Below are 26409 nucleotides of genomic sequence, written 5' to 3'. Positions count from 1 at the left end.
AAATATTGCAGTCTGAGGGGCACACATACCAAACTTCAAAATACTTAAACTCAGCAAGGATAAACTGTAGTAACACCATCTCTCATAAGCTCTCCCATGAACAAAACAAGACATTTTACAAGGGCATGTAGTAATAGAACAAGGGGGAATGACTTTAAACTAAAAGAGGGTAGATTTAGATTAGACGTAAGGAAGAAATTGTTTACTCAGAGGGTGGTGAGGCCCTGGCACAGGCTGCCCTGAGAAGCTGTGGATGCCCCATCCCTGGAGGTGCTCAAGGCCAGGCTGGATGGGGCTTTGGGCAGCCTGGTCTGGTGGGAGGTGTCCCTGCCCATGGCCGGGGGTTGGAGTTGAGTGATCTTCAAGGTCCCTTCCAACCCAAACCATTCTGTGATTCCATATGGTTTAAAAATAAATAAATAATTTAGCCTTCTATTAGCGTAATAACAAAATAATACTTTTTCCATATCAATTTTACTATATTTCATTGCTAACAGGTATGAAAACAAGTAACAAAGTTACCATATATATCCACACAGGAATTGCTGTGTGGGTTACATCAGTTCATAGCTCTGAACTGATATTGTCCAAAAAAAAAAATTATTCTTTAATAGTAGATTCTGTCTAAATTCATGCTCTTTTTGTTTAACAAGAGAATGCTGAAGCACTCTAGTTTTTCTTTCTTTTTCCTCTTTTGACGTTTTCTAATGTCACTAAGAACAGATAATTTTTTTTTTTTTTTTAAAGAAAATTAACAATTAGCTTCATTGTATCTGTAAGCATTGCTATAGCTGTAAAGCAGGCTGCACACAGACATTCAAAGCTATATGAATGCACTCCTTACTTTTAATTAGATAAAATAGAAGATTTCTGAATATTTAAATTACATCTTTTTAATAATTACTGGAATAAGTACAACATAATAGAAACAAAATGAATGCAAAATTTATGAAAAAGTTGATACGCCTTTCCTAAGCAAATAAGGTGGTATTTCTTACAAGAAACTTACCGTTTGCTCTTTATATTTTGTATCTAATACAAGAAGACTTGTTTAAGCATGCCTTCCATCTCACTGTAGTATTGATTTACTGTTAGAAATTTTGAAAGGATTATTCACTTGTGCACTTTTTTGACCCATCCCTACGCTGTGCTTCATTCTCCATAATAGTTGTGGAAGTATTGTGTAATGTGCTGAGACAGTCAAGGAATGTCTAGCAATATACCTGGGTCAAAATACTTAGCTTGCAAATGACCCATTCCAGTCTTACTGTACATGTTTGGTTTGTATTTCCTAGTGCAAATAAGCTAGTATACTAAAACCCATTAATGTCAAATTTTCTTTCTTCTTTCTCTTGAAAAGATATATTTTTCCTAAAGAGTCACACAGAGTTACACATCTGTAAATCAGCTTCTGATAGCGGACAGCAATATCAAGAAATTCATTTTTATTGTATTTCTTTTGCTTGTATACCTGTAACTTAGTTGCCTGACTCAGGAGAATCAGTTTCTGGTACTTTTTTCCTTAACATACTTAACAAAGTGGCAGAGCAAAGTGAGAGCCACTGATTGACCAGAATTAGGCCAAATTCTCCCATATATACTGTAACTCATGAATCTATAAGTGACTAAAAATTAATTGTTTTATTTAGAGAAAATAAACATTAGAGATCTGCAGTTCTGAATGTTCCAAACTAGGCAATAGCTTGGTGTAGAGCTATTAGTATTACAATTGGAAAGCAGAAGTAATAGACTGTGAACAAATAAGGGAAAAAAAAAATAATCTGAGTAGCACATTTCAGATGATTTCTGTGCTGTAAAAGTACATGGTATATGAAATAAACCTCTGTAAGCAGTACTGAGGAGCATTCAGATTGGTTTGGATCTGTCTTCTCAGAAGTGTTTGCTTAATAAATCAAAACAGAGGTATCCTGGCTGTGCCACAAAAATAACTGATGTAATTTCAGACACATCAGCAGTAAGTGTTTTGGTAGCTCTTACCATCACAAGTTAGAACCACCAAGCAAATCAGCAACCTCACCTTAAATAAAAAAGAAATTGTAGGGGACCTGAAGTATTGTTCCTTCACAAGGTAAAAGGGAGGATAAACAAGAAGTTTATGTTCACATCCTTCCCTCTGCTTTTACTCTAGAGTTTCTGGTTATCTGTTGCTGTTTTATTCAATGCAGCTGAGACCAGTTAACTCCCCTGTGATTTTTGAGGTCAGATTTTAAGTTCGATGTGTATTACAAATAATTCTCTCAGGTTTTTTTTTTCAGATATAAAGAAAAACAGATTGCCAAGAAGAAGTGTCTGTCCTATTGCAGATGTTAATAAATGAAACAGACACAGAGCACTAAACAGATGTGCTGCCCTCTAAGAATTTTTTGAGAAGTGTAGAAACTATAGAAAATATTGCAGGAGAATTTAAATTATGATTTTTACTGCTACTTTGCACAGTTCTTATATGTAGTGTGAGCAGAGAGAAGATTGGAGAAGAGTGGACATAATGCTTGAAAAAAAAAGAGTGATTCAGAGCTGCTGAGCTAAACATCTTTCCTTGAGATGGTAGGCAGAAAGGTAACTTCAGAGAAAGCTCCCGTGTCAGTTAAGAAGACTTCTCACTGTCTACTTGCTTATCTGCCTGTTCCTTTAAAACCAAAATTACATGGGCAGTTCTAGACAAGCTTTTAGAGCCAGTGAAAAAAATACAGTGTTAATCTGTTTAGTCATTTTGAAAAAGACAAGTAAATTATAATACTGCCTCCATTAAGACTATTTTGTTCCTTCCTTTCTTCACTGCCTTCCCACCCCAATCTAATTCCAAATATACTTTTTTGAAAGGTGTACCCTTAGTGTAATGGTGATCAAATATAACCAACATGTTCTGATGGAAATAAAAGTAGTACTTTGGACAGAAATTTGTCTTCATCTGCAGTCCTGGCTATAGGAGTGCAAATTACTAGGCTGTAAGTGCATGCTGCCACTACTGTCTATGGGAAAAGATGACAGTAATTACAAAACTCCTGTCTAAACATCAGAAATATTATCTGAACCTAATGGCCAGTTCTCTACTAAATTCAGGAGCAGGGGCGAGTGGAATAGCCTTTGTGTAAGGGAATAGATGATTTAGATGAATTAATATTTATTATTAAAAAAAGAGTAGTGCATTTAGCTCATGGAAAAGCATTGTATTCCCGTGTGCATCTGGAATAGCAGCTTCCATTCACAGATTTGCATTTTACTAGATATACCGCTGCCACCATGTGCAACTTATTTTTCACAAGGAGAGCTGGTAGAAGGAAAGATATTTAACTATGAAATTTGTTCTTCTTTTTGGTAGGCCCAAAAGACAAAATATGCTTGGACTCTTTCATTTCCTAGACAGTTGGAGTTTCTGTGATTTCTTTGACAAAATAAATATATTAACCAGGAATAAGTTGGGTATCGCAGATAGTCAGTAAGACCCAATTGAGCTCTTTCCCACGTAGCAGAATGTCCATTTCTGTAAGGAACTCTCATAGAGACTTAAAACATGATGTTTTCTATTTTAAGAATCGTACATAGGTAATTCAACAAGAAATGTTACCATTTCAGGTACCCCTAATTCTAGGAAATTATGGCAGTTGAGAACTATGCCAATAAAATGCTTTTTCATTATTAGCTGATGAAGTGTGTTGCATTGGACTTCTAACTCCTTAACTTACAAAATATATAACAATACCTTTCCTATGCATAAGGCTTTCTGCATTTTTCAGACATCACACACTAAACAAAATAAAAGCAGGCATTGCTGCATACTGTATTACATGGGGAGATGTCCCGTAGGCATAGATTGATGTATATTCTGGCAATCAGAATAAAAAATTTCTAGAAAATAAAAATGGAATGCTTCAGCACATTTGTATACCTGAATATTAAGTACAAAATCAGGGGGTCAGTCTTAGCATTTGTAACACAGAGGACTCCAAGGACTGGTCTCATTGTATGACATATAAAAAGTGACAGATGCACTGCTTCCAGCTGCAGCTCAGTTTTGGTATTCCCTTTGACTACTTCTCTGTCTGATGCTCTAGGAAGCTCTTCTATATCTCACTACCCGCCTCTTTGATCTCGTAAGCCTTGTGTCATGTTTGGGAAGGAGGAGCTAATGTGTCCAAAAGTTAATATTTAAAAAAAATAAGATATTTCCTCCCAAGTGACAGAGAGGAAATGAATCAAAGGCAGACTTAGAAAATGGAGTTAAAAAAAAGATGTATACTATTACAAAAGGTCATGGTATTCTATATTCTCTTAAAATGCTTCATTTATGACAGGTCAGTCAAGTATATGTTGTTGGTTGTTTAGGGATAACAGTAATAATTTCATTTTAAAATAGTTTTGTATATAGAAGGAAAGTCTTTTCAAATAGCTTTTCTATGAGTTAACCTCTAGTTTTAATTTATGTTGGCTTTCTGTAGCTCAAAGGGTTTGTTTCAGTAGCATGGGATTTCTAGAGCATAAAGATTATTTTACTGTATATTTCTTTCCAGAGTCATGTCATCTTTGTTGAAAGTTAATGAATTTGTTGGCTGGAAGTATCTGCTGGCCAAATGCCACTCAGAGATTTCTTACTGTATTTTCTGCTGATTTTAAGTGTCCTTCACTCTGAAGTTCCATGACAAAGGAGAGCTCTAATAGAATAACTGCAAGTCATCTGTGCATTGGAAACATAGAGGGAGCTTGAATACAGAATGGCCTTGGGAATTGCAAAACTCACGTTCTGCTTGAAATATCATTAGCTACTGTGTGCTTATATGCGTGCTTATACAGCAACATCGCATACCCTATTTGTCTCTGTTTACTAATAGACGTGTTAGTGACACAATATATATTCTTTACCAGCTACAATACCCAAATAAAGACTGATTGCTCGTGATTTATCTTGAAAGAGTAATGTTAAATTTTAGAAAAGAAGTAAAGTCCTTTCAGGACCCTTTAAAAAAAATGCTATGTAATTGTGCAATATTCTGAGATCTGAATAAACTAAACTTAACTGATCCTAATTCCCCATTTGGAGTTCTCTTGTATTCTTTTAGGCCTAAATATGATTTCTGTAAAAATCACATTGTTTATGAGATGTCTGTTTCTGTAGAAAAATAATGGGCTGTTTTTCTTCTCTTTTGGGCAGTTTTGGTATGAACCATGATGGAATTGGAAATTCCTGTGGGACCAAAGGTCATGAAGCAGCAAAACTAATGGCGGCTCATATTACAGCAAACACCAACCCTTTCTCTTGGTCAGCCTGCAGTCGGGATTACATCACCAGTTTTTTAGAGTAAGTAATCTCAAGAAAAATCATGAGTTGTTCCAAAAAATCACACCTTTCGGAATAAATAGTAGAGATACAGTAACGTGTTCTTTACATTTTCAGAATGTAAAGACAGAAGTATAACAAGTCCCTGAACTCTTACAGGGTGCTTTTCCTGTGTATGGGTAAAAGTTTCTTCTATTCCATTCCCCATTTCACAGTGTTGATTTTTAATCTATTCAAACATTTTAAAGTGCTGATCATATTTCATTGCTTAATCTTAAGGTGAGAAATAAAGAAATGTGGAATTAGTCAACGAGTGATGGGAAACATTTTTGTTCTAAATTGTGTATAATGTGAGGATATGCGTTGAAGGGAACAAGCTTCTAGCCCTTATCTTTGTGCATTTTATTCTCCTGATTTTTATGCCATCTTGCTTTTTTTTAGTCTGTCAATGTTTATTGGCACCTTTCATAAAAATATAAAGATCAGAGGAGAGGGTAGCATAGATGTTTATGTTAATATTTTTTAAATGTGCTAACCTATACTTCTGTGGTGATTTTATTCAGAAATAGGTTCCTATCTTAAATTTTACCTCTGTATGAAAGAATTGAAACAGTCAAAATGTGTTATTTTCAAAAATGTGCTTATTGATATACGTGATACCTAATGAAGTCTTTGTATGTAATTAACCTTTGGAAGACAGGCACAGAGTTACGAGATCACTGAGAACAAATTAATAATAGTGTTTTTTAAAATGTACAGGAGATGGGGTCTTTATGAGAGCAGATGGAAGTTTGTTGATAAATTCAGTGTCATCAGTGTAATTAGTCCTTTAAGAAATAAAGGTTGGTGAAGAAGTCAGTCTCTGTGTTTTAAGAGAAGTAGTCTAACAGTTAGATTACCAACAGCAAAATGGACTTTATCCAACTCTTTTGGGGATCTAACTTTAGAATAAGGTGCTGTATTCTGAATTGTACCTGAAGGGACCCATATAGACCAATGAAGTTTTCCTTTTGTTGGTTAAGACGTAGCTTCTCTCACAAAAGTACAGAAACAATGAATTGTGTCTGTTGGCTTCCTATAGGGTCAATGGGCAGGATCAGGTGTGTTGGTGTTAGGCACGGTCCAGAGGAAATTACCTCTCTTCAGTTACTTTATCAAGTTTTTATCACCCCACTGAACTATGAACCCATGAAATTTTAAGTGCTGGAGTGTTTAAAATGAACACCTAAACTAAACTGTACTGAATAAATCATTCTACATGTGTGTGATACAGGTTTTTCACAATGTAAGTTGATTTTCTGAGGTTAGATATATATATTCATTTAACACTAGCAGCATAAAAAATGACAAGATCATCTTGTTTTTATCATTACCAATCATATCTGTTAATTCAGTTCCGTTCCATTTAGTACTCTTTCTAGCTATTACACAGCCTAGTTGTAACTATTACAAAGAACAGGGTTTTCTCATCACTTCTGTGAGCTTTTTTCGCAGTTCAGTAGTCCTATCTATCAGCTTACATTTCAGGCATTTTCTTGTAGCATTGAGGGTTTCTTTCTTACTGTTACAGTGCTGCTGTTCTTAGTCTCACCTTCTATTTGTCACTGTCTTCTGCGCTGCATTTTAAATTTGTAATTGTCCTGAAAATAAGTTGTCTATTGATGAAGACTGTTCCACAGGTAGTTATGCAGTCATTTTTTACTTATGTGCTTAGAGAAGGAAACACATGGTAAAATTCTGTGGCTTGTGTTATGCTGCAAATGTAATAGAGCCAACTATTTTATAAAAATCTCACTCTGAACAAACTCTCTTGTTTCTTTACTTGTTATCTCCATGTATAGAGTGATCTTTCAACTTTTTGCTTTATATATTAAAAAAAAAATGTTTACCTTGTGCTTCCTCTTTGTTTAAATGTTTCTATATATGTTATTATTTAATCTTAGCATCCACATTATTCTTTTCCATTCTGCAGGTTTGATGCACTGTTAAATTTTATTTTTAATCCTGTGAGATGCCACTGAAATTTTAGTTATATTGGCATTAAGGCAGAATAGCATTCTGGTGAATCTGTTCTCTAGTTCTTATGTCTTCAGGTTTTTTGAGATACTTCTGTGTCATTGCCACAGTTTTCAGCACTACTTGAATTATTACCATCTGCGTATTTCATAACAATCATTACTGAAGATTCTAGATTAGCTAGAATAAGAACAGAGCAGCTCCAATACTAAGTTATCTCCCACAATATTTTATCTTTATTTTCATAAATAAGAATGTGTTATTTTTTTCAAATCCACCTTGGATAATCATTCTTTTATGCATTTCAGTTATGAATAGAGTTCCCAATTGTGTCAAATACCATCATAAGTAATGTATGAAGAGCCAAAGACAGTTTATTCATCTACTGATTTTGCAATCTATCTTTAAAAAAGTCAGATTTCTCAGACATGATCTGTTCATGATAAGTCTGTGCTTCTTATTGTCTGTGGTTTTAATAGCTTAGAAATGATTTTTTTTTTTCTTGAAATAGTTGTTGCATTATTTCAGAAAGTAAAATAGTCTCTAACAGTATAGTTTTTTTCTCCGGTTTCCATTCTCCTCCTTAAGTGTCATGTCATTTCAATGAAACCAGGAAGCTGTTAAGATAGAGTTACAGTAGGACAGCTGTCAGAAACTTAGATCACTTCTTTTATTTATTTATTTATTAACCTATTCACACCTTTCCTTGATGCAGAACAGCCTTAATTGCAAAGACTTTGCATTTTCAGGTAATGGTCTGTGAGCAAGAAGCAAAGAAAACTACTCAGTCTCATGTAGTAGCAATTCCCTGACTGCCCCATATGATTTTAAGGATGTGATTAAAGACAAAGCAAATTTGTGCATTGCTAATAAGTCTATCAAAACTCCCAAGAATGATGACCTCCTAGCACAGTCTTTGAAATGGCTAAGGAGAGCCATTTTTTTTCTGGGGAAAACATTCAGCACAAAATAGCTGTTGTCTGTCAAGGTTTATGTTAGAGTGAAAGATTGACTGAATTCAATTTATCAACTGAACAGTTTATGAGTGCTTGACAATGGCTTTAAATTTTGTTAACCTTTTTATGTAATGAAATGCAGAACGATTCCATGAGATTTGGAATGTGGAAGAGCATTGTCAGAGGACAAAGATTCCTGTGAAAGTAGAAATCGTTAATGTGTTTTCATAGGAGAAAAGAACCAACCCTAAAAATGTTGTCTGTGATTGAAAACTAATTGGTATAAACTTCATTCTATGCAGCATGTATATATATCATGCAAGTTTCATTTTACCTTGTATAAAATTATCTAGTGAGTAGCCATGAAGATCCCTAGACTTAAGAACAAAACAAAACAAACAACAACAACAAACTAAAAAAAAAACACTTTATATTTCATTATTCGGTTACTTTCATGTTTTGTAGTAACATAATTTAGATGATTTCAGGAGTTGGAGCTGCTTAATCTTGTCAGTATCAGGTAGGAGAAGGTAATACAATAAGCCAGATGACCAGCTCTGTCTTTTAAAGGGAGGATCCTCTTTCAAAGAGGAATAAAGAAAAACCACGAGTCTTATAACTATTTGAATCACAGGGCATTCTTAAAGAGTTTCTAGGTTTGCCATATAGTGGGATTTAGATCTCAGAGACTAGACCATTTTAACTCTGGAAAGAAGCCAAAACTACTTTGGTCCAAGTACGCTCATAGAGATGATATCAAAAAATCTTTCTGTGTTTAGGCCTAGGCATCATCTGCCCCAAAATATTGGATATTTAAGTGGATATGACAGATAAATATAGTGTAGCTCGTTGCCTATGGCAGATTGGCCAATTCATTGTTACTCCAGGGGAGTAACAATAGCAAATTCCATCTCTTTCTATACAAATCAATAGAGAAAATTGATATTCATTATCATCTGTTGGCATTTGCTTTGGATTATAATTTGCCCCTTTATTCTTTTACTTTAGAATTTATAATAAGCTTTTGTTTGATTGCTTATTTTTTGCTAACAGATAATGGGTTAAAAAGGCTATGCAAGTCAGTATTTCACCCAAAAGGCTACCCAATTTAAAAAAATAAAGAGCCATTTTATGTAATCAGTGGCTTGCAATATGTTTTGAGTGTTGCTTTCCTAAGTAATAGCCTTTATCTACCTCTTTTTTTTTTTTTTTTTAATAAGTTGTAAAGGCAGAATCAGCAATGTATTAACTGTTTTGTAGAATAGATGATAAAATAAATGTAGAACAAATTGGCCCCATATTTTATCTCTCTCCCAAACTCTCCATGACAGGTTGCCAGTAGATTTTGGTAGGAAGATGATTTTGATAGATAGACTGGTAGATTTTTCCTAATATGGGTGCTGGATAATTATTCAGAATATGTTCACTTTGGAACGTATTCTGGAGAAAAGTATACATTAAAGAAATAGCAAATTGTCTACTATCAAACTAAAGAAAAAATGAGCATTGTGAGAACACTGTGCAAATTAAAGTGTCTTTGATATGAAATAGCTAATCAGACATAGAGATACACTTGCATAAAAGGTTGGAAGGAAACAGAATGTATCATGAGAGAGTGTGGCAAATCCACATCAATATCTGATTTTCCCTAAAGTTCAAGAATGTTTGCATTTAGTGATCCTATTCTGGTTCGTTTTAATTTTAAACATACCACTCTGAATCATACCACCATTACTTATGTCCTCATTCTGCAAATATTTATGTTATTATCTATAGACTGTTGAGCAGTTTGTAGAGTTTATTCATTAATGTCAGGTTAAGCAACTTTTGTAGCCTGTACAAAAGTATATGTCCTGGTACTCTTTAAAAACTAGTTTATACTCAAGAAAAGTATGTAATAAATGTGAATGAAGTATTTTGAAAGGAGCCAAATGTTATATGCAGGCATGTAAATAATTCATGTTTTAAAAGTTATATATATATAAAACGCACTGTGTTTACAGTTCATTAATTTTACTATTATTATTTTCCATATATTTATGGAAAAAATTGTAACTTAATTAAAATCTTATGTATACTATCCATATATTTATCTATATGATTTTTAGCTATAAAATAATTAAAAATACTTAGAATGCATTTAACGTATGCTTTTTAATCGCAGCTTGCATTATATTAATTCCACATTATTATTATGAGCAAGCTCATTCTGTAACATTCAAAATCCATTTTCTGTACCAGTGTTCTGGATACTTCTTTCCGTAGCCTTTGAAGGGAGTTAGTTGTACTGTGTATGTTCCTGAGATATCTGTGAATAAGTACTGTAATATGAGCATAAATTCTGAATGGTCTACAGCAATGTTTTTTGCATTTTTTCTTTAAGTAGTGTAGGGATATAAAAGTGATGTCTGCGCAGAGACAGTGATCATCATTATTGCATTGTTTGGTCTGTAAAGATTACAACACTGAATTCCTGGTTCACATGGATCAAACAATTAGCAGTGATAGAATGTTGGAGATCATGAGCGTTAAGTGAAAGCTCTATTATCCTTGCTATCCTTCCAAACAGAAACAAGATTAATTTTCTATCCTGAAATACTGAAATAAAAAACAAATTGTTAACTACATTGTAGATTATTTTACAACTATCTCTTGACACACTACACTGGAATACTGTTCACTGTGACAAAATGACATCCGGCTTCAGTATTATACAGCTGTAATTAGTCCCAATATTTCCCATTTAAACCTATTAAATTAACCTAGAATTAGGAAAATGAGAAAGTCCCTGAGTATTAGTAGTATTTTAATAGAACGTAGTAATATTTTTAATAGAACGTATGCTGAGGTTGAGGTCATCTTATTTCTATAGCAGACAGTAAAGATTTATCCACTCTTCAAAAATGTAATAGGACATAGGACTTTTTCTTAGGCCAGGTGGTAACTACTAGATCTCTGTTTGGAAAGTCCTCAAAAGTCCTGTGACTCTTCTTGGACCATTTTGGTTCACTCCCCTAGATTTTGTGCAATTTTTCCTGAAGTGTCTAGGTTTTGCCTCGGTGGAGCAAAGAGATAGGCAAAAGAACAAGGACACAGATGCAAGTGTTACACCGAAGTCTGGTAGAAATTATCTGGAAATGTTATCTAATCCTCAGTTCTCCATTCATTGTTTGCATTGCTTTGATGAGATCCTTCACCTCCAATGGGAAAGGTCCTGGTTTCATGACTGTTCTGTAACGCATGGTATTTTTTTCCAATGTACTTCAATTCACAATGCAGTATCAGGTTCCCAAACTAAGTTTGTAATGTGCCAGTGCTGTTCAAGTACTTTAAGAGAAATAATAGTACTGAAGCAGAAGGAAAAAGAGAAATAAATTTGTGGAGATCTTGAGAGATGGTGATGTAATGTAGCTAAGTGCATAACCACTTACTAGTCTTTTTCTTGCCATTTTATTACAACAATCATATTTCATTATGGTGAGAATGCTGTCATCAGAGCAGACTGGGCATATTTTTGAAATTTCTACAAGGATTTGACTTATATAGAAGAGTTAAATATTTATTTCTGCTGTTATGTGTCTTGTAGAGTAGTTGTAGAGTTTAGTGTACAAGTTCAGTGCATTTGAAGATTCAGATCTGTAATCTAGTACTGTGCAGGGAGGGATCTGTATGCTTATGGACAGTACCACCAAAGGTAGTGAGAGGTTTATAAATGCTGTATCCTTGCCTGTTTGTTTACAGGATCATACCTTAGAGACCAAACTCTGCACTATCTGAATCTGTGGAAATGTTCCAGTCATATGTAATACTAGCTCAAGCAAATGTTAAACTTCCCATTGCTTGTTTAAGCAAAGTTCCTGCCTGCACATTGGTTTGGACAATGCAGAAAGATCAAATTGTATTTGATTTGTTTCCGTATTGGAATTATTAACATGTACTCTTTATACATGGAGAATACAACACTGAAATGGCTTAAATTCAAAAGAATGTAGGATAGTTTCTCAACTTCTGCCATTAGAAATTGTATACGCTTGCAATCCTTGAAACTGGAGTAAAGGAACTAGTACATTATTTTTTTTATGTTAAAATCAAAAGTTTTATATTTTAAAGGTAGATTTCAACATCTTATGCCTTCATTGTGGGGATAGGAGGAGTTATGCCTTGATCTGGGGGGGGAGAAGGAGGTGAATCTGATTAAATTTATTGGGATTAGTAACTGAAAATTGTATCTTTTATTTATTTACTTGATAATTGCCTTAGTTACTGTTTGCTTTCTTCTGAAATGGTCAGTGTTTGTTTGTTTGTGTTTTTCCAAAGGGGTAGTTGTAGTATTCTGAAAAAATAATCAAATAAGTTTAGAATGAAAACACAAACTAAATGGTTAATTTTTTATTTTTTTATCTGCAAGTGAAAAATACAGCAAATTGGAGATCTCCAAAAAACAGTGTAGAACATTCACTTCTGAAATTATGTTCCTTTGGCAAGGTGCATGGAAAAGATTTGGAAAAAAAACATCAGTGCTGGCAAAATTTGTAGGAATGTCGGAAAAAAATTTGAAGTGTTGGCACCAGAATTCTTTAAAAATCCTCACTTATTCACATGTGAAATGAAAGTAAAAAAGCATCTGTCCTCTTTTATGCTCACTGACTAAATAAAACTGAATAATTATATTTAGCAAAGTATGAAATTTTCTAAAGAAAAGAACTCTGTCTGCCTTTGACTTTATTTGTTATTGTTCCACTATGCTGAAATATTATGGTTAAATATGAGCATATTTTGAAACAAAAGAAAACAAAAAAACACCCACAGAATGGTGAATATAAAGGAAAAGAATATTCAAGTTTTGGAAGATGATGATCTTAGTTAAAACTTGAAATTCTGAAGACTATATGTTGTTAATGCAATAGAAAAGATCTTTAGATCCATATGAATTTTGTCACTCACACAAGTATAGGTGAATTTTAAGATCCTAGACAATTTATACCACTGGAACAGTTTTGTTCTCTCACATGGAATAGGCATTCTTGTTAGGGTCCTAATCTTATAAACATTTAGTCATGTTGAAATTTTAGTGTGTTTTACTTTTTCATAAACCGGTTGAGCTGCCATTATCTGTAATATTTTAAGGTACTTGGCTGTTTGAAGGATCAGAAAGATTGTTAAGAATTATAATCTTTATTTATTTTATTTGCTTAATTTGTTTAATTTTTGTTCTATGACCAAATGTACCTATTATTTAATGAAAACAAATAGGAACCTTAAAACAAAAATGAAAATCAGTCTTGTGTGGCTCAGTAATTCTTGTACTTTTAAAAAGGATAATATAAGAAATCTATTTCATGATCTCAAATAAGCATTTTTGTTATTAATTATGATGAAAAATTACTTTGATCTCTTAATTCCCTTTAATATATATATATTTACCATGGGTGTACCATCGTACTGTTTGTTTATTGCGATCATATTTGTTTCACACCCAAAGACGTTAAAAGTAAGAACTAGATACATGATATCATTACTGTGATTTACAGTCAGTAGAATTCCTAATTCCTTTGGTCCTTTATGTTGAACAGTTCGGGCCGTGGTACTTGCCTTGATAATGAGCCTCCCAAGCGTGACTTTCTTTATCCAGCTGTGGCCCCAGGTCAGGTGTATGATGCTGATGAACAGTGTCGCTTCCAGTATGGAGCAACATCCCGTCAATGTAAATATGGGGTAAGAAGTCTTAATCCTTATGCTGAGTGTTCTTCTTAGTCATTTGTATATATTCCTTTATAGCATAATTTTTTAGTTAGTTGCACTAGTGGGTTACACATTTCTGACAGCATTCTGTCTGGTGCCATCCTATGTAAGCAAAGGGTACATTTTAATCCTTATGCTGCATCTTTTGCTTGAGTCATTTGCACATACTGTACACCAAAATGTGTGGGTAACAATGAGCTGGAGAAGCATTCTTGAATGTTAGGAGAAAAAAGAGCCCAGAACACTTGATCCTGCTCCTTGTAAACTGTGCTACATGATTTTCACTTATTTCAGTTAAATGAGATCAGGTTCATGCTGTATGAATCTTAAAACATGAAATCTGTTTTGTTGGCTTTAACTTCAAAATGTAGCTTTACATTGAAAAGTTACTTTTGTATTTGTATTTTGCTTTCATTTTCTTTTATTTTTTGATGACGAGTTTGTTGTTTTTCACATTCTTCAGACCTCTTTTTGAAAAGAAGAATAATTGGTAATGGGAACAGAGGAACTTAAAGCTAGGTAGCTAAATAAAACACTGAATAGCTTAGTGCTTGCAAAGATTTGGCTGTAAATACCAGTGTGCAGTATTGAAGGTAAAGAAATTTGCAGTCAAAATAAAAGCCTGCGCACTTAATATTTCAGTACATTATGCAATATATTTTAAAATATTATTTAAAGAAAATCTTACAGCCCAAAATGCATAGTAAAAGGATCCATTCCATAATGCCTGACATCAAATAATCAGCTGATTAAATACTCTAAATAAAATAAACCTTGAAAACACGTCTAATGATTAAAAAATACTGAGTTTTATTAGCATTTTAATGATAAGACTATTCAAATAAAACAATGTAACCACTAAATTTACTCTGTTCACTTCTCTAAAGCTAGTTATAAAGGAAGTCTATTTTTAGTATCCCTTGGGTGATAAATACAGTATTTTTCTTGGGACGCCTCTTTGGTAGGTTGCACTGTGGAAAGGATTTTCAAAGCTATATGTAGTTGGTTGATTAGCTTGTTGGGTCTTCTATTCCTGATCCTCATCAAACCTCTTTTAGCCTTTATTGTTCCTCTGTAAGTTCTTACTTCCCACCACTGTTCTCTAAGGGCCCTGTTTCCTGTTGCTAAATCTAAGTCATGTCTCCCCCCCACCCCCTTTTTTTTTTCTTACAAACTCTCAGCACACAAACTATTTATTTTAAGACATCTGTATAAGTATTTATTTTAAGAAATCTGCAGGTATTTAATCCATTATTTATAATGGTATTTAATCCATTATTTATAGAATACCCTTTAGAGATACTTTGCATTTTAAATTAAACTGGAAAGTTAACAATGTGCAAAACCTGACTTTTTCACATGTAAATTATTTTTTTGAAACAATGTTAAACTAAGTAATCATTGTTGTGATGATCATTCTGCACAGTACACATGTGTTTCTAAATCAGTTTCTAAAATGTCAACAATCGAAGGTACTAAAGATGTAGGTAATCTTGTCTATATAAAGTCTGCTTTCTTTTTTGTTTTAAATATTTTTAGGGGATTGTTTCATAGTTACAAAAAAGAGGTTGAAACTTAATTGAGGTAATAGTTAAAAGTGTTCATGTAGCATCACCAGTCCTCTGAGTTGATGCAGTGTGCTATATGCCATCAGTGTGAGCATGACTTAAGTGTCTCAGAAAAAAAATAACCTATTTTTAGTACTAGGATTCAGACTTTTCATATCTATATAACAGGTTATTGTAAAAGTCTTATAATATCCAATCTAAGAAATTATATAAATTTAAAATATTGTCTACATTTAAAAATATCATCTGCCATGGTCATAATACTTTGGAAATCTCATCATGATGATCATACAGATTTGAAGTGATAACATTGGAGGGAAAGAAATAGTCTTTGTAAGTGAAATGCAGATGGAAAATACAGAAGAAAGACTTTTCTTGTAAGAATGGGTTTGTAGAACTGAGTAGTGGAACTAGATTGAAATACCAGGAAAAGTTAAGCTAAATATTATATTCTACTCTTTCATTATCAAAAGTAAACAGACAGTAGTCTGAGTGTTCCTGTTTGATATGATGTCTACACTAAAATGCTGTAAATAGTTCATTGATCTCATTCTAACAAGTGTGCAACCATGAACTGAAAAACATAATAAAAATCACTAATTAACAATGGATCTGATTTGTGTATTAACTTCTGTCTGGCAGTCATTCCTCTCTATTTGAACTGCCTGGTAAAAAAGGAGGGGGTACAGCATGATGTACAGTATGGGATTTAACGACCCATAAATAAATACATTCTAAAACAAAGGGAAATCTCAGAGAAAATTTCTTGCCATTTTCTCTTGCTCATGTTCTTTATTGATTTGTGATGGCAAGACATGACAAGAGAAACTATTGAACTCTCAAGTCAAAGCAAAAAAAAAAAAAAAAAATAAGTCTCCTTTGGACTCTGATACTAGTGTTAAGATGGTGTTTGTAACATGACTTAGAAAATAGTGATGGTCTTTCTGCTTTGAAATTCTGTCCTAATGTCTTATAAGCCTCTAGAAGAATTACCTCTTTCAACCAATCAGCTTTGATGATCAACGGTATTCATTGCTTGTTCTCCCATATTTCCTCATCTAGTCCCTCTCTATGTGTATTTCAAATGCTTGTTACTTTTGGTCATAAATTAGGTCCTAATCCTGCCAAGAATTTTGTATATTTAAGTACTTAAAGCTTTCTCTCTCACTTAGGAACTTGAAGTTAATACCTGGAGAGGTATTTGAATGTTTAAGCCATGAGAGCTCACTGCTAAAGGGTCTGCAAGACCCTGATTTTCTGTGTGTGTGTGTTTACTGACAAGGAGTTTTGCCTTTAAAGGCATCTCTTAGGAAGTTATACTGATATTAGTGTTATTACTAGATCTAATGAAACCATCTGTTTTAGTCACTTATGAGCAAAACTGTTCCAGCAAAAGCATTGCAGTTGTTAGTCAGATTTCCTTATGTTCTTCAGCACATTGTGTGGCAAGAATTCAAAGTGCTGTTTTAGCATATCAGTGATTAACTGTTTGCAAATAGACAGTGATTTTTTCTAATGTCACATTTTTTACTGTTCTTTATACTTTCCACAAATCTATGATACAGGAGCAATTTAGATAATTTAATTGAAAAAATAAATACTTTTAATAAAGAACTAAGAGGCAATCTCACAAGATACTTAAAATACTTCATTTTTAAGCTACAATTTCAGATAGAGTGTTAAACTTATGACTTCGAGTAAAACAAATTGTAATGGTAGAAATTTCACCATATAATGCTGATGCATACCATTTTCTACAGGCATACATGTTTTCAAGTATCTTGTTAGATAGAGCATAGTCAGAAATTATCACAGTTGTTAGGAACAATACCAGTTCCTGTTCATTTATGTAGCTGGATTTTTCTCTCATTACTGTCAAGATGGCTCAGTTCTTCTCCGCTTGTGTTCCAGTTCCCCTGATAGTTCAGAAACTTACTCAATTTGTTTACTCAGGTGAGTGTGAGGAGAACATCTTTTGTTGACTCCTTACCTTATTCACCTTTGAACATCTGCCTAATAAGAGTTGCCTGTCTCTGGGTTAACTCAGGAAGGAATTCCAGTCTTGACTTTGAGTTTCTGTTTTGTGAGTTTAAATAATGCCTGGAATATGCCTGACTGTAACTTACGGATTTTGTGGTTCAAAATAATGCTTTGCTTTAGAGCTGGTCCCCATGTTTTTAGGACAGGGACTAAAACCTCAGACATTTTAATTGCAGTTAATACTTTATGCATATGGTTGATATTGTTGTGGTGTATTTTATGATCTGTGAAGCTGTTGGCTGCTAGCATGAATTTCAGAGAGACTGCCTACAATTCTTGTTAAGAATTCTTTTTTTTTTTTTTTTTTTTACATTTTATGCTTTTTCACCTTCATTGGTGTCTAAGTGTTTGGAGTAAAGGTGTAACAGGACAAATGCTACGTTCCTTCTTTGAGCACATGGCTTCACTCAGATCAGGAGGGCCAATCTATTTGTATTTTACACTAGAGTTTAAGACATCAGGTTATATATTCTAGCTGATGACATGCAGCTCTCTTCTTTTTCATGGTCTTATGTTTGCAATGAAATTCTCCAGTTAGTGTCCCAACTAAAGTAACTTAAAATTCAGGTACCAGTTTTTATTCACATTTTGTTGCTGCGTTTTGAAGGACAGATAAGTTCAAGCTATGAACTTACTGCTTATAAACAGGAAGAATGAGGATACATTCTCAAAATTAAGAGTCCTCCTTCTGGCTTCAAGTGATCCCCTTGATTTATTTTTAATGAGTTATGAAGAGTGTTCATAAAGCTAATGACCATTAATAGAAAGTTGCTTGGAAAGTATGTACCACAGAAATAAAGGATATGCAGTCACTATACCTTCACTGCTTTGTAGTTTCCTACATGCCAGTTCAGAGACAGAATAGTGTAACTGTATTATGAATGAGCAAAAGAGCTAACTTGCCTCTCTGGTCAGCTGACAAATGCAGGAAAGTAAACAAACTTCTATACAGAGCAGTTCTGCAGTATTTCTTCTAGCCTAAATTACAGTTGGCCCTTGTAAATTTTAATGTTAGTGAATTAAACTGTCACTGTTTTCATGAAACCCTGATATGATTTACTCCACCTAAATAAAGAGGTATTTAGCTTGACTTAGAGCTCTTGTAGGTAGGTAAAAACCCTTTTATTTATTTATCTATTTACTTATTTATTTGCTTTTTCCAAAAAGCAAAGGCAGAGAAGCCACTGGTGTATCTTTACACTAGATTACCAGGTCCCTTCTCTTTCCTCACTCATTGATGCTATGACAAGTATTGTGCATTCAATTCAATTTGTACATAATGCTAACTCACTGAAAAGTGCTCTTTTTCCCCCCTTGACTTCATACCATGGCTAAGTCACTTTATACAGTGTGCTTGCTAGCAATGCATAAGTAGTTAAGTCATATTGATTTACATCACAAATTCCTGTTTTGCGTGGCCTAGATGAGTGGATGGTGAGATGGATTGGCAATTGGCTGGACAACAGAGCTTAGAACGTTGTGCTTAGAGGTGCAGAGTCCAGCTGGAGGCCTGTAGCTAGTGGTGTTCCCCAGGGACCAGTACTGGGTCCAGTGTTGTTCAATTTATTCATCAACAACCTTGACGATGGAATGGAGTGCACCCTCAGCAAGTTTGCTAACGACACTAAGCTCAGAGGGTTGGCTGATACCCCAGAGGGCTGTGCTGCCATTCAGAAGGAACTTAACAGGCTAGAGGACTGGGCCAAGAGGCAACTCATGAAGTTCAGCATGGGCAAGTGCAGGGTCCTGAACCTTGGGAGGAATAACCCCAAGCACCAGCACAGTCTGGGGGCTGACCTGCTGGAGAGCAGCTCTGCAGAAAGGGACCTGGGAATCCTGGTGGACAGCAGGCTGACCATGAGCCAGCACTGTGACCTTGGGGCTAAGAAGGCCAACAGGATCCTGGGCTGCATTCGGAAAAGTGTTGCCAACAGGTCAAGGGAGGTGATCTTCCCCCTCTACTCAGCCCTGGTGAGGCCACACCTGGAGTGCTGTGCCCAGCTCTGCGCTGCACAGCACAATGGGCATGGAGCTAGAGCACCTGTCATATGAGGACAGGCTGAGAGAGCTGGGCCTGTTTAATCTGGAAAAGAGAAGACTGAGGGAAGATCTCATCAATGTATATAAATATCTGAGGGGAGGGTGTTGAGAGGATGGTGCTGGTCTCTTTTCAGTTGTGCCCTGTGACAGGAGGAGAGGCAATGGGCACAAACTGAAGTGCAGGAGGTTCCGGCTGAATATGAGGGGGCATTTCTGTACTGTGAGGGTCACAGAGCACTGGAACAGGTTGCCCAGAGAGCTTGTGGAGTCTCCTTCTTTGGAGATTCTCAAAACCCACCTGGATGCCATCCTGCACAATGTGCTCTAGATGATCCTGCTCAGACCGGGGCAGTTGGATTAGATGGTCTTCAGAGGTCCCTTCCAACCTTGGCCATTCTGTGATTCTGTTTAAATATGTGTAGGTGAAGAGAGGAACTGACAGTCCTGCTGCAATACTCTTGTCTTTTTTATCAACTTCTCCATTATTCTTTATTTTATAAGGTCTTGTCTGCCAAGTGCAAAACCTCTCATCACTGTTGTAGAGGTCTTTTGCATTTAGCATGATCAAAAATTTGAGCTTTTCTTGTGTAAGGACTTAGAGGATCGTGCTGTAATTAATAACGTGAAATACTTTCAGCTTTATTCTTAAAGTGAATTTTGTTCCCTCTTTTTTTTTTTTTTTTTTGACATTGTGATGTGTGTAACCAATGGAAATCCCAGAAGTTTTCCTCTTTAGGAATCCTAAGGTGGTTTTACATCTTTTTTGTTTCTTTAAAAGTTCCCAGAGTACTATCACCATGATGCAGTCCCTCTTTCTTCTTTCCTTTGACTGTCTTGCCTCCACACCCTCTATCTTATTCTCCCCCTCTTCTTCATTTTTTTCTTTTTCTCTCTATCACAAGAGACACAGGCGTAGCACAGGCATGTATGGATCTTATGAAAGCTGCTTAAAAATGACAAGCAGAAGCCAGTGATCAAAGCAGGAGTAGTGCTTCAGTGGCTAGCAGAAGCAATGACAAGATTCCAGATTCTGTAGTGTGGTTTAGATAAAGATGGAATAGTTTTCATGGGTTTGAAAGGGAAGATGCTACTTAGAGGTCTCTGACCTTGTGAGGCTTCTGTAGTTTCCATAAGGTTCACATAAGCACCCAATATTGAGGAATGTATGCTGGTTACATAATGCAAATGTATGACTTAAGTTACAGCTTTTATTTCACATTATTTCAGCATGTTTTGATTTGTAACATGCTGCACCACTTAATGAGCATTTGGTAGGAGAGCACTAAAATGGTAACTTTTGGGTGCTTATCTGAACTAAACTTGTTGTTGAACATTACAAAATTCACCCATAATTACAATCAGCCTTCTAGTTTTAAGTGTGTTGCCATCAGAATTTCAGCAGTGAGGCTGGAGATACTCTAGGCTGACGCTTTTCAGATCTGAATTGTAAATTGCAATTCAAGCAAATTATTTTTATGCTCTATTTTAGCAAATGCTCATCAAGAGGTGCAGCATATTATAGATGAAACATGCTGACATAACATAAAATCCTGATTAGCGTTTTTAAACTTTATGGAAAAAAAATGAAACCCTAGCTTATTGAGTTGAATATGCATTGTGAATTTGAAACCCCCCAAATTATCGTAGTTTAATATGCATTGTGAATGTATTTCCCGTCTTTTTTTTTAAACATTATGGGCCAAACTGCTAACTTTTGTTGGAGGCTTTCATTAGTGTTAAATATTAAGAACAGAGCAGTACAGCAAGTTGACCTTCACTCATCCAACTGAGTTTTCATTGTGCTGTATTGTTACTATTTATTCTTATTATATATTATAGGTTGCTTAGATTTTACATAATTTGAAATGCCTATATGTAACTCTGCATGACACAACAGAAAGAGGCTCCATCATTGATAACACTTAGGCAAAAGGAAGATAATTTGATTTGCTGTTTTTTTTCTCTAGATGGGTTCAGCTTTGTTTAATTTACTGCAAATACAAGCATCCGAATTCCAAACTGAAGTCATGGAGCCCTAAGATACACCGTTACAGGTTGTCATCTATCTTGTCTTGATCTTGTGAAAGGCCTCAGCTTCAGTTTATGTTTCCTGGACTTCTAAAACACTTTCCCTTGTTTCCTTTATAAATTAATAGTTATTAAATCCACACACTTGAAGACTGACTTTGAGATCATTGATTAATTTTCAGATTATGCTTCTTTTTCTTAGCTTCAGTAAATTATTCATACAAATTTAATGTTGACAAAAGGTATGTTAACCTCATCCTATGTCCACCAACAAAGAAAACGCTAACCTATTAGTGGGTCACCTTATGTTGTGTTGTGTGTGTGTGTGTGCGTGTGCATGTTAGTGTGTGAGGAAAAGCAGTAGACTTTCTACTGGTGATTTTGAGCCTGACTTTTCCAGGGCAGTTAGGGCAGTTTCTCATATGTTTTTCAGCCTGGTTTATTAAAAACCAGAGAGATGTTTAGAGATATTATGAATAGGACAGTAAGGAAATAATTCAAATGAATAATTATGAAACTGAGGTAGTACCAGGTATAGGGTTGGTATGGTGAACAGAAAGCTTTGTGCACCTTAATAAGAATCTCTCTCAACTGCCTGAAATCACCTGAAAATAAAGAAGACATAGCCATTTAGTAATAGATGGCATAATTCCACTTCCATTTAATAGAATAATAGCACAGGTGAATTTTGCTATTTTAGTTTAGCTATCTTGTTTTCAAATGACAATGTTATTTTACATACAAGATAGAAGAGATAGAAGATATACTTCAAATAGATGATAGTTATAGAAGAGGTGATAGAAGGTGATAGAAGATATACTTCAAATTCTACTATTTCTTTTAAACAAAATACACTAGGGGAAATTAAATCATCAGTATATAAATGGTAAATAAATGAGTAATTTCTCCTAAAAGAAATTATAAAACTTCTTTTAGAAGAAATTACAGAAACACATTCTTTAATTTCTTTTTTTTTTTTTTTATTATAGAATATTTCTACAAATTGTTACATTGTGTTATATTAGTTTACAAGTAGTCTGCATTTTGCATAGTTTTCCATAAGTTTTCTGTTGATCTTGGGATATCGTATGTCTGTCCTTGGACAGAACTCTTTTCTGATCTGAATAGAGGTTTTAGCTTAAGTACTAATAGTGTTATACAGGATTACTTTCATTTTGTCATCAGATGTTTACTGAGAAAAATTGGTACTAAAATTAAGATCTGAAGAAGGACAAATAGGCTATGTCAGTAATAGTATCTAGTTTTGATAGTTTTTTTTATCTTATCTCCCAAAACAATTTTGGAAGAAGGAAAATATTTTTTTCTCATTTGTCATGGAGTAGGGAGATGAGCTAACTTGCTTAAAATTATTCTGTAAATGATGAATAACTAAAATAGCTGTATCCATTAGTTCATACAGTTCAGCTGATTATTTGCTTGGAATTACAATGTCTGGGAGAAATTGTTAAATGCTGTCCTTTGTGAGTATGTTAGCCTGGCAATGAAATACATGTTTTAATTATTTCATCCCCTTCTGTGTTAACATATAGATGGTGCATTTGTATAAGGATATCAGAAGTGAAATTCTGCAAGTAAAATCTGAAGCATAAACCAGAATTCTGGATTCAAATCACTCTGAAATGTAAATGTGTTCAAAATCCAGAGTGTTACAGGGATTTTACTTTTTCTTCTGTCTGTATTAGATTGGTTGAAATCTTCATTTCCTAATGCACTTGAATTTTTGATTTTCCAAACATTGGTCCAATCTTTGCAAAAGTAACACAGATATTAATTTAAACATTTGAATTTGATCTGATGTAAAATAAACGTAGGATCTTAACTAGGATCATCACTGTCTGACACTTCTATTTACAGTCTGACAATGTAAGTCATACATGAAACAGACAAGCAAGTAAATGAGGCACGAAAGTAAGTAAGGCAGTTGTATGAAAGAAGCACCTCATATTGTGTCTGAAAGGAACTTGTTTTAGGTTTTCACTTTGAAATCCATACTGGATTGAAGTTGAGATTCTTGATTGAAGATGTGGTTTTGATGTAGTGTTGAATTTTAAAAATAAACTCATAGTTATAAAATTTATAAGAGAGTGTTCAAAAGTCTTTGTGATATTTTCTGTGCTTTCCCTGTTCTATTTGATCTTTTAAACCATATGTACCTGTGGATGCATATCTTAATCTGAAAATCTTACCGAGTAGCAAAAGCAAGTGTTTTATTCAGAGATTTATGTAAGTAAATATTTCTACTGTTTTCATTTCTTTAATGAAAAATAAATTCTGATTTGGAAAGTAAGGTAGTTCTTACTTTTGTAGCAGGTATCCATTTACCTGTGTATTTCTCCTAAAAAAGACTCACAAGTATCCGTTCTCTTGAGTTTTCATAGAGCCACCCACCAAACAGGAATTGTTACATCATTTAATATAACTAAATAGCTTAGGCCAAATTGTCAAATATTGAGTGGAAACTCCACAAATCAACACTACTTATTCCTCATCATTTCAGACCATGCCAAGATGGTATGTTTTTTTATAGATTTTTAAAAAGATGGCTTGCTTCTACCAATCGTGAAACTAAATACACAGCATATATCTGTCCTGAATGGCACCAGCTGTTTTTAAACTTGGTAAATAATTTTGTATTATTCAGTAAAAATTTGTACTGTTGAACTTACTGCAGTTACTAGGTAATAATGTGTAAGTCCATTTCTATATTCAGTAGAATTTAGAAAGAAGCATTTCTATTCATCATAAGTTTCATGCAAGAAGCTGAATCTTAGGGAATAACATAACAGTTGTCTAGTTGAAGTGCATAGAAAAGATGCCTAGATGCCAGATACGCATTCATTTCCTCAGATAAACACTTAATTTGCAAGGGTGTGGGGGGTAGCTAATAACTTTAATTTGCTCATACTGTCTTTTCCTTTTTCCTCTTTGTACCAAGATTCAGTCATAGAATCTATACAAGAATTATTTTTGGATATGATTTCAAGCAGACATTTAATAAAATGCCTATCATACGGTTATTTAAAGATTAGAGAATTATCTTTCAAATTTTCAAAACTACTTTAAAACAGAAAGTATTTAATAGAAAGCAGGTTGTGAAGTCTCACACAGATCTCAAAATAATACAACAAAGATTATCATGCAGGGCAGTTACCATAAAAACAAATTATTTCTAATTCCATTCTGCATATATAGTCTAAGCCAAGGACAACTGAAGTGGATCACACCTCTCATTATGAATTTCAACCCTAGATATTTTTAATACTGAATCTCTAATGTCAACAGATTTTGACTTAATTTAAATTAGTAAATGCACAAAAACAAATGAGAAAACTTGTAGGAAACTTGAAAACCTTTTTAATGCTGACAATGGAGGGAATTATGATAGGCTAAATCATTTATAAAATGCCACAAATCTAAAATGTTTTAAGGAAATATTTTAATATGTACATACGAGTGCACTGTTTTAGCATGTGTTACAGAAGAGGATTGCAGGTAGTCTAAGCTCCGAAACCTTTTGGTTTAACCTGAAGGAAACAAATCTTGCTGATTCATATTTCGAAGTTAACAGTATCCTTTTACCATGAATTTTTGAGGCAGATAATGTTAATGATGGAGATACTACAGCACATCCTTTACAACAGATTAATTTTACAACAATACTAAAATATATCAAACAGTAATCAGAAAACCAGCACAAAACAATGCTTGCATAGCAGGTGTAGAAAAACACATTTTTGTAGTCTACAATTTGATCCTTCCTGAATTTATGTGGCAGAACATTCTTAAGTAGAATATGCTGGCTTTGAAGTTGCTCCAGCATGTTTTACAAACATCTAGACTCCAGCCCAGCACTTATAGTATGTTCAAAACAAATTTCTCTATATATGTGTATGAGCATTGGAAGCAATTTTAGGCTGTTACTCTGATCAACTTGCTTCTGCCTTCTTTCCTAGGAAGTGTGTAGAGAGCTCTGGTGCCTCAGCAAAAGTAACCGTTGTGTTACCAACAGTATTCCAGCAGCTGAAGGTACTCTTTGCCAAACAGGGAGCATTGAGAAGGGGGTGAGTACAAATAATGTATTGTTTGAATAAGTATTTTACTGTTTGGAAACTACAGGAAAAAAGAATTAAAAAATTAAAGTCCTCATGAGCAGCTATAAGTGTTCAAATAAAGAGAGATTAATTCAGGATACAATAGTATCCTAATGTAACTGCTCTACCGAATTTATTTAACAATTATTTTATATATATATATAAATTTAATATTTATGCTTGCTATAAAATTTTGTATCCTGGATTGAAAAAAGCCTATTACATTCACTATATTTATTTTCTGAGTGATTTCTGTAAAAAAACTCTTGTTAGTTTAATCATTATTAAATTTTATGGCACTCTTCCAAAAATGTTTGTTACAACTCTGGGTCTGTTGTGGACTCTGAAAATGTAAGTCATAGCTCTAGAGCCTGATTTCTGTTAAATTGTTAGAAGATAAGTCTATTCTTTCAGACACTACGTGAATTCCAAGCATATAGGAAAAAAGGAAGAAAAAAAAAAGGGGTGGGGGGGAAGCCTTACTAAAAGGGTTTTCTGAATGTTCTTATTTCCCAGTGACCAATCTATTTTGACTTCAACTATTACAGAATCATAGAATCACAGAATGGTTTGGGTTGGAAGGGACCTTAAAGATCACTCAACTCCAACCCTGG

General features: G+C 34.2%; 1 protein-coding gene across 10 annotated transcripts in view; it reads left to right on the top strand.

Moving 5' to 3' along the window:
* The window catches only part of ADAMTS6 (ADAM metallopeptidase with thrombospondin type 1 motif 6), a 155294-nt gene that overhangs the window by 67397 nt on the left and 61488 nt on the right, over nucleotides 1-26409 (top strand). For all 10 annotated transcript variants that reach the window (XM_038170500.2, XM_038170502.2, XM_038170504.2 and 7 more), the window contains 3 exons: nucleotides 5168-5314; nucleotides 13839-13980; nucleotides 25658-25765. In XM_038170500.2, coding sequence (XP_038026428.1) covers nucleotides 5168-5314; nucleotides 13839-13980; nucleotides 25658-25765 — 397 coding nt within the window. The remainder of the gene's footprint in view (nucleotides 1-5167; nucleotides 5315-13838; nucleotides 13981-25657; nucleotides 25766-26409) is intronic.

This window comes from Anas platyrhynchos, chromosome Z (assembly GCF_047663525.1).
Source record: "Anas platyrhynchos isolate ZD024472 breed Pekin duck chromosome Z, IASCAAS_PekinDuck_T2T, whole genome shotgun sequence".
Classification (NCBI taxonomy): domain Eukaryota; kingdom Metazoa; phylum Chordata; class Aves; order Anseriformes; family Anatidae; genus Anas; species Anas platyrhynchos.
This window is presented reverse-complemented; position numbering and strand designations above follow the sequence as displayed.